General features: G+C 35.2%; 2 protein-coding genes across 2 annotated transcripts; one reads left to right on the forward strand and one right to left on the reverse strand.

Annotated features, from left to right (window-relative positions):
• The first annotated feature begins 456 nt into the window (after positions 1–456).
• On the forward strand, positions 457–10,336 carry LOC132606838 (CASP-like protein 5B2). The gene is made up of 3 exons (XM_060320487.1): positions 457–1,024; positions 8,866–8,998; positions 9,715–10,336. Exons 1-3 carry the CDS (start codon positions 894–896, stop codon positions 9,913–9,915), a joined length of 465 nt encoding a protein of 154 aa, XP_060176470.1. The 5' UTR covers positions 457–893; the 3' UTR covers positions 9,916–10,336.
• Positions 10,337–10,930: 594 nt separating this feature from the next.
• LOC132606839 (uncharacterized) lies at positions 10,931–11,711 on the reverse strand. The gene has a single exon (XM_060320488.1). The coding sequence runs from the start codon at positions 11,536–11,538 to the stop codon at positions 11,254–11,256; it is 285 nt and encodes a 94-aa protein (XP_060176471.1). The 5' UTR covers positions 11,539–11,711; the 3' UTR covers positions 10,931–11,253.
• Positions 11,712–19,742: the final 8,031 nt, after the last annotated feature.

A 19,742-nucleotide genomic window follows, 5' to 3' on the forward strand; every position in this document is an offset into this window, starting at 1 on the left:
TTCCTGGCTCCGCCACTGAATTAAAGGCACGTTTTTATTTGATGCATGTTTGCGCAATTTTTGTCTTACAACAGCTAGAAATGGCAAAGTCGCATTCTTTTGTAGTTTTCCGTTATTAGATCTTCTCAATTAATTAGAGGAGGGTTGCGGTGTATTATTGTGCCATGTGGTTTTGGAAAAGTTCATCTAAGTGGTATTTACCGGCTAATCTCCTTAAAATTTGAAACTTAAAATCTTTAAACTTAAGATATGTTACACAATATAAGGTACAGATTTGTTCACTTGTAGATTGGTATAATTTCTTTACATAGAACTTTATATATGGAAGACTTACCTAATGTTCAAAATCATGGGAGAAATATGTGAAAACTGAAAAGTTTAACTTTTAAAAGGAAGAAAGTGTATAATTTAAATAAAAAGAAAGATTAAAAGCAAAGTTAAGTACGTAATAAAGCAAGGGCCACGTTGGACCATCTCTGCAGACAGCACTACTTTCAAATGAGTAGTCCAAAGCTTCACCATTACTGTCCGTTTCTTGTCGGAATATAATTATCTAAGCAAAAACCATAGTACAAAAGAATAAAAATAAACCCATCAAGAAAGTATATTTTCTAATTGCATTTTTAGCTCAGGGGTCTCATCTTTTGTTCATCAAATCATATGTAAATGTAAAGATCTATACAGAGCAATCTGGTAAATGAGTTTATTGATAATCTTTTACCTTATCAAAAAAAAAAGTAAACGGGGTTATTGAATTTGTGGAAAATAGAGGGATCTAAAGTTCTTGAAAGGGTCTTTGTGGTGAAAAGGGTTATGTGGAGCTTAAAGGTATGAAATTTGCTCAAGTATTTTGTTATTAGGAAGAAGAAGAAGTAGAAGTAAGTATTAGAAGTATGAAGCATTTGGTGGGAAGTCCAGGAAGTGTGAGTGGGTTGCTATTGAGGTTTGGTCAATGTTTATTTGCAGCTGGTTCAATTGGTGTAATGGTTTCTGCTTCTGGCTTCTCTAATTACACTGCTTTCTGGTATGTCTTTTCTAAATTTATTAGTTTTCTCATTCAAGTTTTCTTGTGTTCTCAGGCTAGTTTGATAGCAAGATGGTCAAATATTTGTCTCCTCTTCTCCTTATTTAGTAGTTTTAATTCTTCATTTTACTACCTGTTATTTCCATTTCTTTGTTTTTCTTGCTATTTTACTATTGTTGTTTTCCTTTATATCCTGCTTTGATTGCACTTTTTTGAGCCGAGGGTTTATTGAAAACAACCGCTATACCCTGTAAAGGTAGGGGTATGGTCTGCGGACAACCTACCCTCCCCAGACCCCCGGTTGTGGGATTACACTGGGTGTATTATTGTTGTTGCTGTGGTTCTTTTGATAAGGAAGTTCAATGCCACTTTACTCTATACATGTGCTGCATTATTATCAGATAATTCTATGAATTTAACAGATCTCCTAAATGTTTTTTTATGGTTCTGCTAAAGATTTCCTTATGGACTTACACGTGATGTCTATGACTAATAAAGGAATGGAAAAGGTCGAATTTTTTGCGAAATGCTCCAAATTTTCCATCCGTTAGTAGTTGGGGTCAAATCTACCCTCGCCATTAAATTATGGACTAGATTTGCTTATTGCTAACGAGAGAGGCTTTCCAACACGTAAGTGCATTTTACAAGCAAAAAAGGTTTGCTCTTGATTTATGTAAAATTTTCCTATTGCCCTTGAACCTTGAATAATAAGGTTGATGTTCTAGCAGCAATCTAGGTCTCAGTCCTCCAAGCTCAGTTTAACCACTGTTAAGCCTCAAATCAGCCCAAATGGAACTCCAACAATGATCAATCTCACCACCAAATTAAGTTCCCATTCCGTCGAACTCAATCGACACAACTCTATCGCCAATAGCAATGTCAGAGCTCTATATTGACCTCCTAATACTAAAATAAACCTAAGTACACAGAATTCAACTCCTAAATCATTTGCAGTAGTATCGTGGAGGTCAAGGTGGGTTATAGTGGTTGAGGGCTGGTGGTTTTCTACAGGAGGTAAAATTGTTATTGGGGAAGGTGGTAAAGTTTTCTTTGAGCCGAGGATCTATCAGAAACAGCCTCGCTACCTTCCCAAAGGTAGGGGTAAGGGGGTTAAGGTCTGCGTGCACACTACCCTCCCCAAACCCCACGTATGAGATTACACTGGGTTTGTTGGGGAAGGTGGTAAAGTTAAGCAGATCATCTGAATAGGGTGATTTCTATGGAACTTCTGTTTTGTTCTTTCTTTGAGTGTCGTGGGGGTGAAATGGCGGTGGAGTAACGATGGCTTTCCGGTGGTGTTTCTGAGAGTGGAGGGAATCATATGGTAGTGATTGATTTAGAGGGTTGACGGACAGTGGTTGAGGAAAATGGAATCTGGACAATTTCATAAAGTTCAGGGGTAAATCAGGACCATTTTGTAAAGTATAGGGCAAATTTGGACCTTTTTCCTAAAGGAATTATAGAAGGAGGGAGAGGGAAAAGAGGGAATCGGGTTAACAACTAGCTGTTCATTTTCTGCCCCACAAAGGTTTGAGGTATTTTTGACTTAGGTCGCAGGTTCGAGCCGTGAACCGTGCGAACTAAACCTGGTAAATATAGAGAAGGTGTGTGTATGTGTGTGTTGAGAGAGGGGGGGGGGGGGGGGGGGGAGTAAATGGGGGCTCATTATCCCCGTGTTTTGAAGGCTCCGGTTGGTCCCTAGGGATAGTCCCAAATAGATTTCTCGGTCGTAAAAAAAGAACTAGTTCATTGTTCGCATCTGCTTTGAACATCTGTTTTTTGGACTGATCAGCAAGTTAAGCTTGGAACTAATAAGTATAGCACTATCGCATTCATTTTCCGAGAAGATAGCTGAAAACAGAAAGAGTTCAGCGAACATTCAAATATATAATAATTGTAGCCTCTAATATTTGCTCTAGCTTCTAAGTTAGGAAGTTTTCTGCGTGCGTCTAATTTATCATATATCATGCTAGCTTAGCATGGGTTTCCGCTCTCTCGCCGCATGCTAGCTTAGCATGAGCTGTCCATGGGGAATAGGACGCGCAATCCATCTTTGAAAGCATTACAAGCTCAGGAATTTGTTGCGATTGTTATGGGGAAACAAAAGAAGAAGGCAGTAGCTCAAAAGTAGTACAATCGATGGTAGAAGTTGGCAAACAAACACCAAATCAATCTCCTAGAAATGACAAGAAATCAACCGGTAAAGCAACACTGGAAGATTCGATTTCAAATCAGGGTTTGACTAACCTAAATGAAAACTTAAATTCACCTAAGGATGCAGTCCAAGTAGCAGATGTAGTGACTAAACCACAACAAGCAGATTGGGAAGCGTTAACCCAGGCGTCTAGTAGCACCAGTAAAGTTTCGTGGGCCGAGGAAGTCGAGGAGATGCCGGAGGTGGAAACGAAGGGTTCTATATGGGATAATTTCGATATAGCAAAAGTTACTAATGCTGGATTCAAACTGGAGTATGTTGCTCCGGAGAAACAGGGTGAGTCTTCTATTTGTGAAATTGATTTGGAAGACATTAGCACAGAAATTGCATATTGGAAGAATGCTGTAGTATGTTATGTATTAGGGTCTTTTCCTCCTTTTTCTGTACTGAATGGGTATATACAACGAATGTGGGGAAAACATGGCATAAACAAAATATCAATGCTGAAGAATGGGATTGTATTATTTAGGTTTGACACAGCTGTGGGGAAGAATGAAGTGATTCAAGGTCGGATTTACCATTTCGACAATAAACCCTTTATTGTTAAAGCATGGGATCCAGAAATGGAATTCACAAGGGAGGCATTGTCCACTGTGCCAATTTGGGTGAAACTACCAGGATTAGAGTTCAAGTATTGGAGTCCAAAAGGATTACGCAAAATAGGAAGTCTAATTGGGAAGCCAATCATGGTGGATCAGATCACAGAAAAGAAGAGGGGACTTAGTTTTGCAAGATTATTGGTGGAAGTGGATGTTGATTCAGTCCTACCAGATAATATTTTTTTCAAAAATGAGAGAGGAGACCTGGTGGAACAGCAAGTACAATATGACTGGAAGCCTACCTTATGTGCATTCTGAGGAACAATGTAGGAAGAAGAAGGTGTAGGAGAACAAGCAAAAGGAGAAGGTTGGAAATGGGGAACCACAATCTGAGGAGCATACTCAGCAAATGGTCAAAGTTGTAACAGAGAAAATGCAAGAAGGGAATATGGAGAAGAATACAGGGGGACATCAGGTGATTTCAAAAGAACAAGGGAATAAGGAACAACAAAGGGTCAGTTGGTTGAGCATGGGGCTTTCATAATGGAGGTCTGAGATTCGAAACCCCCTGCCTACAACAGCAGGGGATTTGCCTTCTGGGTCGAGCTCGTCGCACAAGACTTGTCTAGTGCGGGTTATCTTTCCTGTGTGGTTTGCGAGCTATTGCATAGGAACTGGGTTTACCCTGTGCGCACCCGAAGGGTAGCGGTTGCGGGTTCTCATGTGTCATAAAAAAAAAAAGGCGGGGGGGGGGGGGGGGGTAAAACCAAAGCAGGTGAGACAAGTGCTGGGTGGATAACACCACTTAATCCAGCAAGCAAGCAAGGGCGACAGAAACAACAAGATGCAGGACCACAGAACTCATTCCAAGTACTGGATATGCAGAAATCTGATGGTGCAAATCAGCCTAGGAGTCCACCTAGGAAAGGGGGAGGGATTGCTGACCCCCCCTTGGGAAATGGATAACAACATCATGTGCTGGAATGTTAGGGGTCTGAATGCCCCTAACAAACAAAAGGAGGTAAAACTCCTATGTTCTAAGGAAAATATTGGTTTGGTTGGATTTGTGGAAACAAAAATAAAATATAATAGAATTGAGCAGGTTGCTAATAAATTGTTTAGTGGTTGGGTATGATAACAAACCTTGATCATCACCCAAATGGGAGAGTATGAATAACTTGGAGGACTGATTACTTTCAAGTAACTTTGATAAATAGTACAGCACAAGCAGTCACTTTTGAGGTATTCCACAAAGCCTTGCAACTGAACTTCTTAATGACTGTAGTTTATGCCTTCAATACAAGAGATGAAAGAAGATCCTTATGGGACTATTTGGAGAACATACATAGTGGTGTCACACAAACATGGATGATCATGGGAGATTTCAATGCAGTGCTTAATATGGATGACAGAATAGGTGGATCACCAGTAAGTATGGTGGAAGTATATGAATTTCATGACCGTGTAGAAGCCTTTGGACTAATAGAACTGCCAAAACAGGGTAGTAGATATACATGGAGTGACAAGCAAGGTGGGAATAGAATATTCTCAAAAATTGATTGGGTTTTTGTGAATAATGACTGGTTCAATCTTATGGCAGATTTCATTGCAAATTTCATGCCTGAAGGGGTGAGTGACCACAGCCCTATGAAACTAACACTAGTTAATGCACCTAGAAGAGCAAGGAGACCTTTCAAGTATTGTAATGTATGGGCAGATCATCCTTTGTTCCTGGAAAAGGCGAAGTATGGGAACAAGAGGTAGCAGGACATAGCATGTTTAGAGTGCTGAGGAAACTTAAAAATTTGAAGAGGAAACTAAGAGAGTTAAATGGTCAACATTTTAGAAACATATTAACTGAAGTAGAAGAAGACAGGGCAGCATTGGCACAAATACAGAAGACTTTGCATTTAAATCCGGGTGACCAAAATCTACAAAAGAAAGAAAAGGAACAGTGTCAGAAATTTAGAAGAACTTCATATCTAGCTGAAGTATATTTACAACAGCGAAGCAAAGCCACATGGATAAAGCTAGGTGATGACAATACAAGGTACTTCTTCTCAGTCATCAAGCACAGAAAGTTACAACAAGCTATATTGCAATTGAAGGATAAGGATGGACTGTTACATACTGACCAAGCAGCTGTGGCAGGAGTCTTGGTAGATTACTACAAGAACCTACTAGGAAAGAAGGAAGATGGAAGAGTTACAACTTATAATAGCTTGCTCAAGAATGGATACACACTGACTAATGAGGAAGAAATGAAATTATTGCAGCCTTGTATTGCAAAGGAAGTGAAGGATGCCATGTTCAAAATAGACAAGAACAAAAGTCCAGGTCCTGATGGGTACAACAATGGTTTCTTTCAAGCAGCATGGGATGTTATAGGAGACGAAGTGGCCAATGTAGTCTTGGATTTTTTGTCAAATAGGAAGCTGCTCAAGCAAATCAATTCCACTATAATCTCACTGATCCCAAAGGTACAAATCCCACAAGAAGCTAGTCAGTTTAGACCAATATCATGTTGTAACACACCATACAAGTGCATATCTAAGATAATTTGCCAGAGATTGAAAAGCATACTGCCATTAATTGTAAGTGATAACCAAGCAGCTTTTGTTGAAGGCAGATCACTGATACATAATGTGCTAATTTGTCATGACCTGTTGAGACATTATAATAGGAAGACAACACCTAGGTGTCTCATGAAAATAGACCTAAGGAAAGCATATGATATGGTAAGCTGGGATTTTATAGAAGAAGCACTGAAGGGATATGGCTTTCCAAGTTCATTTGTTCAGATGGTGATGGTCTGTGTCTCATCTACAAAGTTCACAGTAAAGGTAAATGGAGATGGTTATGGGTTTTTTGAAGGAAAAAGAGGGTTGAGGCAAGGGGATCCCCTGTCACCCTTGATATTTGTCCTGGTGATGGAGTATTTGACCAGGACAGTTAAGAAGATGAGTGAATTAAAGGACTTTGGCTTCCATCCTATGTGCAGAACCACCAAACTGACTCATTTAATCTTTGCAGATGATCTAATGATATTCTGCAAAGGTAATTTGGAGTCAATTACAAGAGTAATGGAGCCTATACAACATTTTAGCAAGGTGACAGGTCTTGAAGCAAACCTGGAAAAATCAAATATCTTTTTAGCAGGAATGGAGGAGGATGTGCAAGAGAGGATACTGACTTGTACAGGTTCACTAAAGGAACTTTACCTATAAAGTACCTAGGCTTACCATTATCCTCAAAAAAGTGGAGCAAAATTGAATGTTTTCAGCTAGTAGCAAAAATAACAGCTAGAATTACCAATGGATACTCTAAGACTATCATATGCTGGCAGAGTGCAAATCATTAATGCTGTTTGATTTTCTATATATAACTTCTGGGTTGCTGTGTTTATATTACCTCAGAGTGTGTTGAAGGAAGTGGATAGAAAATGTAGGGACTACTTATGGGGAAGCAATGAGGAGAAAAGGAAAGTAGCACTGGTCTCTTGGGCAGCAGTGTGTGTCCCTAAGCAGTATGGAGGGCTGAATATCAAAAGCTGTAGTAAATGGAATATGGCATCAGTGGGAAAATTATTATAGCAAATAGCAAGTAAAAAGGATGTGCTATGGGTGAAATGGGTTAATACCATTTATATGAAAGGAATGGGGGATGTTTGGAATCATGTAGCCCCACAGGACTGTAGCTGGTATTGGAAGAAGTTGAATGCACTTAAGGGATAATGATGAACTGGTACTATAGAGGAAAATATAAACTGACACCTAAAGGAGAATACTCAATCAGCTGTAGCTATATAGCTATGCTGGGCACCTTGACAAAGTTGAATGAAGCTGATCTCATTTGGAGTTAGACAGAGAGTGGTGGTGTGGCTTGCCTATCAGGATAGGTTGTTTACTAAAGAAAGAATGCATAGATTGAACTTCCATGTTGATGACAGTTGCTGCTGTCTTTGTGATGACCAGGCTCAAGAGACACACAAGCATCTGTTTAATGAATGCAAATGGATTACTGAGGTAAGAGAGGCACTGAATAGCTGGAGTGGAGTGCAGATCAAAAAAGCAAAGGCAAAGCAAGTAATGCAGTGGGTAAAAAGCAGGAAATGGAAACAATTCAAGAAGGAAGTGATAGCAAGCTTATGGGGTGCAATGATATATTACACTTGGCAAGCCAGAAATTGGAAGGTGTTCAGGCATACAAATGTAAATACTAGGGTTTGTAGTAGCTCAAATACAAAAAGAAATTAGAGAAAGGATTGAATGGTTAAGGAACTCTAAAAAGGCTAGGATGAGCCAACTCTTGATAGATAAAATTTGTAATTAGCTAGGTTGTTGGGATCTAGCAGTCCAGGCACTCTTCCTAGAAGATGGCTGAGGCTCTAGATGCTCTTTTGCTTGTTTATTTTTGTTGGTTAATGGTAATATTTCACAGTTTATTGCCAAAAAAAAAAAGGACCTATCTAATGTAAAACTGCCAGATAAAGAGAGACATGGTTATTAATCTTCTATTCATTGAAGTTAAACATGTGAAAGCATGTGTCTGTGGATAGCCTTTGCATTTGAGCAGTACTTGATGAGAGGCCTTCATATGTAGACCCAAGATTGTTCCCTAGCTCTTGATTTTATATTCCTCAGACTCGACATATAATATCTATATGTCGGTCATCAAACAAAAATATCCATGTGGATTATTGGTTAATCCACGACAGTCGGTTGCATGTTTTGCATTTCTCTTCTCGGCAAGATACTTGAAGAACAAAGGCTCCCACACCTGTTATTCAGCATCCTGTTTCTTTCTAATACGCAATTTTTCCTTGTTTGTGCTGAAAAGATTGAAGCCTCTTATGTCTGATAAATCTGAACTTCTGAATTGTTTTTTGACATTGGTTCTGATTTACCATGTACAATAGTATTGTTTTTGTTAAATCTTTCTTTCTGTTGATGTTTGCCAAAATTTTCAGGGTCCCTCCATCAGCAGTGCACCTCTTAAAATAGTGTAGACCACTGTCTCCGTTCAGTATGCATATTTCGTTATTCATGATTATGCATGTTTTATACAATACCTCACATATCTTGCAGCTATTTGATTGCATCAATGGGGCTTCAAGTATTGTGGAGCTTCGGGCTTGCATGTCTGGACATGTATGCTTTAAGGATACAAAAGGACCTTCATAATCCAGTCTTAGTGGGCCTATTTGTTGTTGGAGACTGGGTATGTACTTTTGCTTTGCTTTCTTCTCTTGCTTATGTAATGTAGTTGGTTATATACAACTGAAACGGTATAAGCACCTTTTTGTCTCTATCATCCTCATTCTTCTTTTCTTACTCTTGTTTTGTCCCTAAAATAGTTCACATTTTCTTGTTTCCTTTTCTTCACAAATTTTACACAGAACAGTTGATCTGATTCCCCTCTCACTGGAAGCAATGACTACTTGACATTTTTTGCTTCTTGTCCTTGGTAATATACAAACCTTCAAGTTTGAAAGTACAGTTTCCTCTGCTTACAAGTAACTGCTGATATTTCAGTCAGGTCATTGCCCCAAATCCAATTGGAATGTTTTGGATGCTATAAATAATTCTTTCCTGGTTGAGAGCTGTCCGAGTACTATGCTTTGATAGTCATCGTGATCATCACCAGACATTCACCTTAAACGTCCTTCTGTCATTAGTAAAGAATGTTACATTGATCATGTGATTTTTTTCCTCCTAGGCTGAAACTCCTCTTATCTATCATTACTTGACAACGGTAGCTTGGTCTTGCCTTTTTGCGGCTCAGACCTTCAAAGTAGATCCTCCCTTTTGGCATTTTCTGACCATAATGCGCATATCTTGTCCTAGGAATCTTGCCCCTTTCTTTTTGTTATAACTATGCTGTATTCCTTTGCCATTAAAAAAGTTTTATGTTTGCTCGCTTGACTTTAATTACAGGTTACTGCAACCCTATCACTTGCAGCTGCGTGCTCGTCAGCAGGGATTGCTGTTTTATATTCAAAAGATTTAAACTTTTGCAGTACTCCACGTCATCTTCCATGTGGTCGATTTGAGCTCTCTGTAATGTTGGCGTTCATAACCTGGTTTCTTATTGGGATTTCCTCCCACGTGATGTTTTGGATTCTAGCCGCAGTTTAATGATGCGAGGATTGCTTTTCTACTCAGAAGATTGCTTCTGAAATGATCTCCGAGAACCGTCACATCTAAATCTAATTACCACGAACATGTAACCTTATCTTCCTTGGCAATTGATGTGAGTTTCGTTTGCACTGACGGAGTTGCTTGGAGTTTGGCAGTTCCCTGTTGTGCTCATCAAGCTCCATTTTGATTTGAGTGTAAATTGTAACCTCCTAACTGTGCTCTAACTTACTGCAGTTCAATTACACTTGTGAGTACTGAGGTTTTTTGCTAGCAGTACTTGACCCTGGGCATTTTGAAATCAAATTTCATAGTCTAGCAGCTTGCATAGCTTTGTTAAATACAATATGAACTTGTAACATATACAGGCATTAGACTTATATTTTTGACAGGCTTAGGTTTTTGCTGGTTGTGCACCTGATATTCAATTAGTCGATGTTTGCTTTATGAAGTAATCAGAAATGGCAACTCCTTTTTCACAGAATTCACAACCCTCTCTTCTTTTTTGAATTAAAGTCTAATGAGTCTAACCACAATGTCAATGTGAACATATCTCGTACAAGTGCAAGAGTGTATCTGTATACTCTCTACTTCCGTTATCTCTTTTCCCAAACTGCTTTGAAATGTTTTTCGTCGAGGCGAGGGTCTATCAGAAACAGCCTTTCTACCTCTCAAGGTAGGGGTAAGGTCTGCATACACACTACCCTCTTCAGACCCTACTTATGGGATTACACTTGATATGTTGTTGACTATGTTCTGGCAGTAGCAGTAAAGTGTAAATCTTCTGAACACAAAATAGCAGCAATGAAGTTTACGAGCCGCAACCATTTACATTTTAAATTTTGCAGATCTAAGTTTCTATTACCCATCACTCTTAACTTGTAGACAAGGGTCAAGGGCAGCTGGCATTTATAAAATCTTGCTGCACCTTTCTAAGGTTGGAAGGTCACATTATGATCTAAATTTTATCTTACTCTGCTGGGAGTTTCACATGTAGGAGTTCCGTTGTAGGGGATAACATGACCAACCAATATATACACTTTGAAATTAAAGTACACGTAGAAAAGCAAAAGTCTGAGTTCCCTTTGGTTATCCTCAAACAAGAAACCATGAAAGTAAGTAGTAAAAGTCTGAGGTCCCTTTAGTTAATCCTCAAACTTACACCAAACTAAAAACCACCAAACGAAATTAAAAAAAAAAAAAAAAAAAAAAAAAAAAAAGAAGAAGAAGAAAAGATGGTCACACATGAAAACCCACCGTACCTCTAGTTACAGTCATTTAATTCCACCATATTTTGCTATTGATTTTTCCTTTAGCAAAAGTAATATTTTTTTTACTTCATATTGCACGAGTAGAAATCCGGTGGCACCTAGCCACCGGTGACTGAACTCCACCGGACACCATTCTTTGGGTGACAGTGGATGCAGAAGATGAAGTTGAAGATGAAGTCGTCGAAAACATAGTATCAACATGTCCAAAAAGCTGTATATCGGACGTTTCAAAACGACCCGAATCGCCTGGAAGTCTCATGTAAGAAGCTGAAGGCGATTCATTCATCCATGTTGTCCTTCCATTTTTGTACTCCACTATTGCTTTGTAAACAAATGGGATCAACCCCTCCATTTTTTTTTTTTTTTGTGCAACTTTAGAAGAAATTTTTGGAGTGTTAGAGGAGAAAGTTTTGGAGTGTTAGAGGAGAAATTTTGGAAGGGGAATATATATATATAGTAAGTGGATTATTGGATAGATAGTCCAGCTGTAAATGCTAAGCTAAGCTGACAATGAGGCACGAATGGATGAAAATTAAGGAAAATATATAAAGAAGCTTTTAAGCAATGACATTGAAAACCTATTCCTCACATGAAAGCTCCACTTAAGCTACATTACATTTACATATCACCAAATCTCAATTTATTATTTCTCGTAATCTTACTTTGCACATCTTGATTAATAAAAAATGTTATTAGCTAGAATATTGCTTTTGGTAGGTAATTCATTTAAAATCCAATGGCTAGTCGATCCTTATAAACAATCCTATTGTTTATTTCATCATTCTTAAACTAGTGTCCATGGTCTTTACATGATATAGTACTATATTATGTGTGGTAGTTCGGTTTTTCCTGTTTAAATTGATCTATATTATGGGTTAATCCGAACTAAATAATTATGGCTTACACCTTATATATATGTTAAAAAATTAATTTAATTAGTACAATAATAGATTTCGATCAATTTTTTATGATAAAATTCTAGACTCAAACCGCGTGATAAATACAAATTCTAGATGGATCTGCCTATATAGATAGTTGACATGTATTACTCCCTCCATCCCAATTTGTTTGACACTTTTCGAGAATCAAATGAGTTGTTCTTTGACAGTAATTTTTTCATACGTCTTTTAAATATTTTAAATTATTAGTTATGGTGACTTATAATACTTTCACTAGTTTCCAAATATGTAAATTTTATTTTAAAAACTTATAAGATTCTATGTTCAAACACACGGTGAAAATTAAAAAGTTTGACTCTCGAAAAGCAAAAAGTGTCAAACAAATTGTGACGTGAGTACTATCTTAATGGTAAGTTCATATATTGTATGTAGTTTTTCATTATTTGGTGATACCATATCTTTTAGGATATGGTGATCCTATTAGAAGCTTTCAAAAGTAATGCACTTGCTGCCACTTTCATTTTCCTTATTAACAGTTGAACCACAGCTTTCCAAGCTAGCAAGATACTACTTTTCTTTTTTGCTGTTTTTGTTCCCATCTAGAAAAACTAAGTGCTGTCTATATTGCTCCAATAACATCAGAGAAGCACCAAAAGTGGAAGAATAATGAAAAAGATAATTGACTGGCTTGAAGAGGAAAATTTCAGGACAAATTAAAGAGCTGTCACTTAATAAATTATTACTACTAACTTTTGTTAATGGTTACATGTGTGCACACATTGATTCTTCTGATTTAGCCTACCTAAGTTGTTTGGTTCAGTAATATCTTGAAGGAATTGTTGAAATCTTGACAGAATAGACTAGAGATAAAAGTTACATAAAAAAGTGTTGTTTCTTCCATTGTGCTTGGCACATTTGGGAGCACTTGAACAGTTAGCTGGCTTGAAAGTTCAGCTTGAAAAGTTTATAGAAGATTAAACAATTGAAGGGAAGGATCGATAAAAGGAAATTTCATCTTTCACATTTTTTGTAAAATATTCCAAAGAGAGTAATATATATTTTTTAAAATCCTTGTATCCTAATTTTACTTTAATAACATGACTTGTTGGGACTCACTTGATATAACTGTTCATTTTTTGCAAGGAGAAAGAAAATAAAAAGACATGTGAAACTCTTATCATCACCACATATTTAAAAGGATAATTATGATACTTTTCATATATTTGACATACATGTCAAAGTCTTTTTTAATTTTTAAATTATCTCGAGCTCATTGAACACTAACTTTCTTCTTTTTCTTTTCTAATGGTCGACATTCTCAATTAAATGCTAATATGTAGACAGAGGAAGTATTGTCTTAATGTCTAATGACATCCATGTGATTGGTTGTAATATGAAAGCTAGCGATTGGTTAAAGTATGGGTTGCGATCTTCATATATGATATTAGAGTTAGCTTTTGAAGAATAGTTAGGTTCAACTTGCATTTTTTTGTATGATATCACAGCCAAACTCCTTCTTGTAGTTATGTTACTTATTGTTATATTATTCACACTCCAAATATTCAATTCTGAGTGTGTCTATGAGTATTGTAATGTATCACATTGGTTGGATATATAAGCTATACGTAGTCTTTTTTCCGTATATTATTTAGTGCAAGTTTCGTCTCGTGAACTAATTTTTGAAATTGAGTTAGATAACCATAATCACGGGTGTTTTTCGATCTTCTTGGTGTTTTTCGATCTTCTTTCTTTTTTCCTAGTTACTTTCAGAACCCTTAATACTGTAATTGGAAGAAAAAATTGCCAGTGGCAACAAGTGAAAGAAAATAAAGGAAAATTGATTTGATTTTTTTCTGTTTGTCTGGCGTACCTAATTTTAGCACTGCTATATATTAAGTGAAACTGGAAGAGTTACGTACCCATGGGGATGGGGAAGGTTAGTTCTCAATATAAGCAGATGAGAAGTCTCTATAGTTTAACCAATAATAAGGGGTTAATATAATTTAAGCTATTCTTTTTTTTTTCCTTCAACTATCGCTCTTTGAATATAACGAGCTACCAACTTTTGCCTGATTTCGTTAATAATATCTGCTAATTAGAAATGAAAGTTTCGTCCTAATTTGAGAACTTATTTTATCCAGCATTTTTATTCATTATTCAATCAAAGTTGCGAAACAACAATAATTTTAGTTCACAGCTTTTTAAATAAGTTTATTGCTAGTAGATTGAAGTAGAAAGGTACCAACGCGTAATGAAATTCAAGTTTAATAACATGGTCATAGCTTATATATTAGTATTACTATGTACATATTTATTAAATACTTGCATGCTCTGACTTTCCGTTAGACATCCAATTTATTTTTTTTGCTTCTTAGACTATAATTAAGATATACCGACTCTTATCTAGATCTTATGGATTCCACTTAAGGTGAAGTCATAACTTGCATCACTAATAAATGTAGTCGTCCACTAATCATATAATCTTTTAGTCATTTTCCTTTTTCTAATCAACCAAGAGTTAGTTTCAAAGTAGGAATCAAAGTGTCCTACTTCTAATGCCATATAGATAAAACTGCGTGCGCCTTTGTGTTGGGCGTTAGGTAAAGAAAGAGAGAGGATTGAGTTCTTTTCACTTAGGGTGTGTTTGGTATGATCCTAGAAAATATTTTCTTAGAAAATAAGTGAATTTCTTATTTATTTTCTAGTGTTTGGTAAGTAAGTAATATATATATATATATATATATATATATATATACACACACACACATATAATCACAAGAGAACTTATATGTAATCTAGCAAAACACTAAGGGGTGGAATGAGGTGGAGAGTGGGGGTTGGGGGGGGGGGGGGTAATGGTCAAGGGATGGGGGTTTGGGTGGGTGGGAAGAGACAATGAACTTGGAATGTCACGTATGAAACTTGTTTTCCCTACTTTCATTAGGGAAGTCATTTTCCTCATAATTTCTAAGGAACTTTGTTTTCCTAAAAAATATATTTTCTAAAATATTTTGACCAACCAAATATGAGAAACTTGGATCCATGCCAAACACACTCTTAGTCTCAGTTCTAAAGTCATAATATTACCTTTTTAAATTTTTTTTTTATATATAAATTATCACCACAAGCGTATTAGGAATCTTAGAAGCTTTGTTTGTTGGCTACCTGAACTTTCATCTTGTTGGTGAGGGTTCAAATCCCCACGTTGTAATTCTCTCCCCCATTTCCCCTTATCCTACCCCCTACGTAATTAAAAAAAACTTTAAAAAAAAAAAAAACCACCTCAAGGAGTGGCTATATTTTATTTGTGGAAGGTAGATTGTGGGGAAAAGCTAAAATCTATTTTACCTTTTTGAATGGAGTCGAGCGTGTTCGATTAAATTTAGACGGATTGAAATGAGTTGAATTAATAAATGTATGAGTCATTTGCTTGAGCTGAAATGAGCTAAGAACCAGGTCATAAACCAAATCCACCCAATTCTTACTAAGTTTTAATGAATTTATTTATTTATTTATTTATTATTATTATTATTATTATTATTATTATTATAATTTTTTAAGTACCTGATAACACCCCCCCCCCCCCCCCCCCCCCAATTATGACTGTATATATAACATATCAAACAAACAAAATCTTTTAAACATATTTTGATAAGGTTTTTCATGGGTCAATTTGAGCTACATATCGACCCATATTTATATTGTCTGAATTAGGCAGATCAATTAGACTGAATTAACAAATAAGTGATTATCGACCCGTCCAAACCTGGATGGGATGGGCGCATCATATTTTTGTTGACTAATTTTGTGACCCCTATTTTTGAAACTGAAACCACAATCTCTCCGTATATGATATAAATAGCTTCTCAAATATAAAATCATTAGCCGGAGATAGCTTCTGGCCCATTTTGCTTGAAGATAATGTTGAAAATCTTACGGAAAATACTTGATCACGAACCTTGCAAGAAATTCTTGAAAGCTTGAGGCATATGTCAATTAAGACACTGTCCTTAAGGATATTTCACCCGGTATAAGTGTATCCCCCAGGATTCAACAAGCTTTTCTAGTACAAAAGTAGGAGTCAGAATCTAACAAAAATTTCACAAAAAAAAAACTCAGCACAACATAATATAGAAGAAAGAATATTTCTTTATTATCTATCTACCACCAAAGAAAATAACTTAAGACTTTCTTAGTTCAAACCATTCACTGAAATCATGCTTATATATATTAACTAATACAAACGTTCCAATCTATCAATGGCCAAACAGTTTTATCATCATAATTGTGTCCTTCATTAGCCTTAATGTGAAAAAACGGTTTTGGTCATTAAACAATTTAATGACTGTTGAACGTCTGTCCATTTTAAGCAATAAGACTCATTAAATGAAAACAAATTAATTGTTTATATTTGATGAAGCTAGATATTATTTAGTAAATATGGATTTAAGCATTTTTTTTTAGATATTCTAATTATTTTCATAACAATCCCCACATATCTCAAAAAGAATATTAAATAATAGAATAAAATAATTTTTTTAATAGGTGAAATAGTAAGTTTTGCTGGGTTTTCACATATGAGTAAAATGCGTCGAATCTGGTGTCGCGTAGACTATGAACCAGACATAGATAAAATAAGATTATACTTACAGAATAATTGGTGAAGTTTAAACACTTCTATGAACCAAGAATTCTTTTGCAAGCCCATGGTGTTATTCTATCACATTATACTCGCACAATCTTTGTTGTTATTGCGGTTTTGCCGTAAGAGGCCATGCGCGTTTATGGTATTAATGAGTGCTCTAGAAATCCGTCACGATTTCATAGGAGCGGCACCACTCCACACTCATATAGGTCCACCCATCAAGTGTATTCTGCAGAGCAATACACCACCTATAAAGGATATGGTAATGGATTAAGAGTTTATAACTCATCCCTCACTTTGCCTTGCAGAACTGAACTATATTCACACACCATAGGAAGAGACATAATTTAATAGTGCATTTTTGATCAACTAATGACTTGTTATTACTCATATGAACCCAATTCATGGAATTTCCAAACACATATATTGGGTTACCATCATTGTTGATCTTCTCAATTGATAAAAGTCTCATTCCCCTCGATGTTTCTTTTAGTCTTGTGAATCGGCCAAATTCACCTCAGACATCACATAACTCATGAAATAATTTCATCTCACAACAGCGCTGTTTTATCGCATTATGTCTCAAACGGATATGTTAAATTGCCATTGAAAATTAATTTATTCAGTACAGCTAATGCTGCTTGGCAACCACAATATATTGACACATTGATTTTTATCTCAACCTCAATATTCACGAAGAAGTATCTTAGCCTCATTACTAGCCAACTCCAAACCATAAACTCGGATTTCATTATGGTCTACTTGGCTAATTTTCATATTTTTACACCCCCACAATTGTTAAACTCATAATCACTGATGGATTTTGAGATCCTCTTAGCATTATTGTACCCTCTAGTACAACAATTATTAATTCATCATAACAATTTAACTTGAGTTACTTCTCTCCAAAATAATACACCAAGAGAAGAAATAACCCATAACATATCATTATCAACAAGACTAGATAGCCTATGTGCCAAACACTTTGGATTATAGTGTATCTATGAATATGTAGTTGTGTTTAGATAGTGATAATATATATATACTATGTTCAAAATACGATTAATATAACATTGTAGTTTGTGCTTCGTATTTAAAATTTTATTATATTCGTGTTTGCTACGAAAATTTATTAATACTTTTTAAAAGAGAAAACTTGTTTACAAGAAAATTATTTTCCTCTCTTTGAGATAAAACAATAGCAATATTTAAGCATCAGTTGATATTTTCAATTTCAATTCGATTAATTTAAAAGCGTAAAATACTACTTATTATTTTTTTATCAAATTTTGATTTAGATAATTCTAATTCAAATTATTAAATTAATTTTACATGTTTAAAACGAAACAAAGTAGAAATTGATTTTCTATTTAAACGAAGAAATGCTATTTTTTAATTTTTGTTAAATATTCTCGGTTTAGCTCATTTTACTTGTCATGTTGTATTTTGCATGGTTTTTTAAGGAAACGTGAATTAGAATTATAATTTGAATAATTTACCTTATTCATTATTTGATCTTCATTTGATATTAATCTCTTTTCACATTTATTAGAGTAAGAGTAAAAATTTAAAAAAAAAAAAAATTCTATGTTATTTTAAAATATAAATATTTTAAGTATATTTATTTGAGTAAACATAACAAATAAATGACATGACGGAATTGCAAATACAGCAATTAAATATTTTGAAGAAAAGTAATAATATGGGGTCCATGTTTTTTGCTGTGCAATAATTTCATTTGCTTCCACTAATGGGTTAATACGCATGTGGCAATGAATCCACTATTATTGACTTGATGGGGATACTTTGGGAATTACATGAATATTGTTGATTTTTTAATATATGGGGTGCATGTTTTTTTTTTTTTTTGACATTGTTTTTTTTTTTTTTTCAATATGGGTTTCACTTTTTTTTTCATGAGTTTGGAGAGGGTGGGTCCGCTTTTTAAAAAAAATATTGCTTGGCGTTTTAAGTATGGGGTCCACTTTTTTTTTTTTTTCATGGGTAAACCTATGCTTCTATATAATAGAAAAATAGAAATATAATAAATTATTTCTATCTACTTTTTTGAAGAGTTGGTAATATAAAGTATAAAAGATCATTTTTTTCCATCCTTGTACCTTTTCTTCTCCACAAATCCTCAAAATGAAAATCATTTTGAATAATAAGACCACATAAAATATTATCACTTTACAAAATTCTCTGAACATAACTCTAGTAACACACCATAACCCACACATTTTCAAAAGTTTAAGATAGGAAATAAAATTTTCATAACTCATGACACTGTAACCCCCACATTTTCAAAACTTTTAATATAAGGGAATAATATTTTCATAACTCATAAGAAGAATTACAAATTTCTCATAAGACATTTCATCTTATAAATAACAAGTTAATAATATAGCTTCACCCAAATAAGTATGTAAAATTTACTCACCTTTTGACACCATTAACAAATATTTTAAGAGAGCAATAAGTGAAAAGTAAGTATCAGTACTAATATTTTCTTCATTTATTTTTTAAAAATAGTAGGCACAAATAAATTATAATTACAATATCTATTGCGCACAGGGATATGCTTACTAGCACCATAGTCGAACACCCAATCTCTTCACATTAGTCACAAGATTCACTTGAGAAATGACCACAACAATTATATTATTTACTTACTCAAATTTATTTTCGCTTAGTGAGATTATCATTTCTTTGAATCTTCTACTACATTGAGGTGTATGATGGCTTAGTTTGCCATACTAAAAATATCATTTCAAGAATTTTACCACAATAGCTGCATATTAAAATATACGCATCCATATTCAACTCAACACCTCAAATGTAAATTATTCACAAATACTCGAACGATATGAAACTTATTAGAAGCTACCTAAAATAACAATACAACAACGTAAATTCATACCAAAAAGAGATCGTCCAATAAAAACCTTTTGCAAGAATCAAATAAATCCTCAAAGGGGTCTTTAAGAATTTTCTCACTCATTACTAATCCAC

The sequence above is a fragment of the Lycium barbarum genome, chromosome 8 (assembly GCF_019175385.1).
Source record: "Lycium barbarum isolate Lr01 chromosome 8, ASM1917538v2, whole genome shotgun sequence".
NCBI lineage: Eukaryota > Viridiplantae > Streptophyta > Magnoliopsida > Solanales > Solanaceae > Lycium > Lycium barbarum.

Coding starts and splice junctions, on each gene's coding strand:
- LOC132606838 (XM_060320487.1), top strand. CDS start 894: ATGAAGCATTTGGTGGGAAGTCCAGGAAGTGTGAGTGGGTTGCTATTG. Junction 1,025..8,865: donor TCTAATTACACTGCTTTCTG/GTATGTCTTTTC, acceptor CATATCTTGCAG/CTATTTGATTGCATCAATGG. Junction 8,999..9,714: donor TATTTGTTGTTGGAGACTGG/GTATGTACTTTT, acceptor CTTTAATTACAG/GTTACTGCAACCCTATCACT.
- LOC132606839 (XM_060320488.1), bottom strand. CDS start 11,538: ATGGAGGGGTTGATCCCATTTGTTTACAAAGCAATAGTGGAGTACAAA.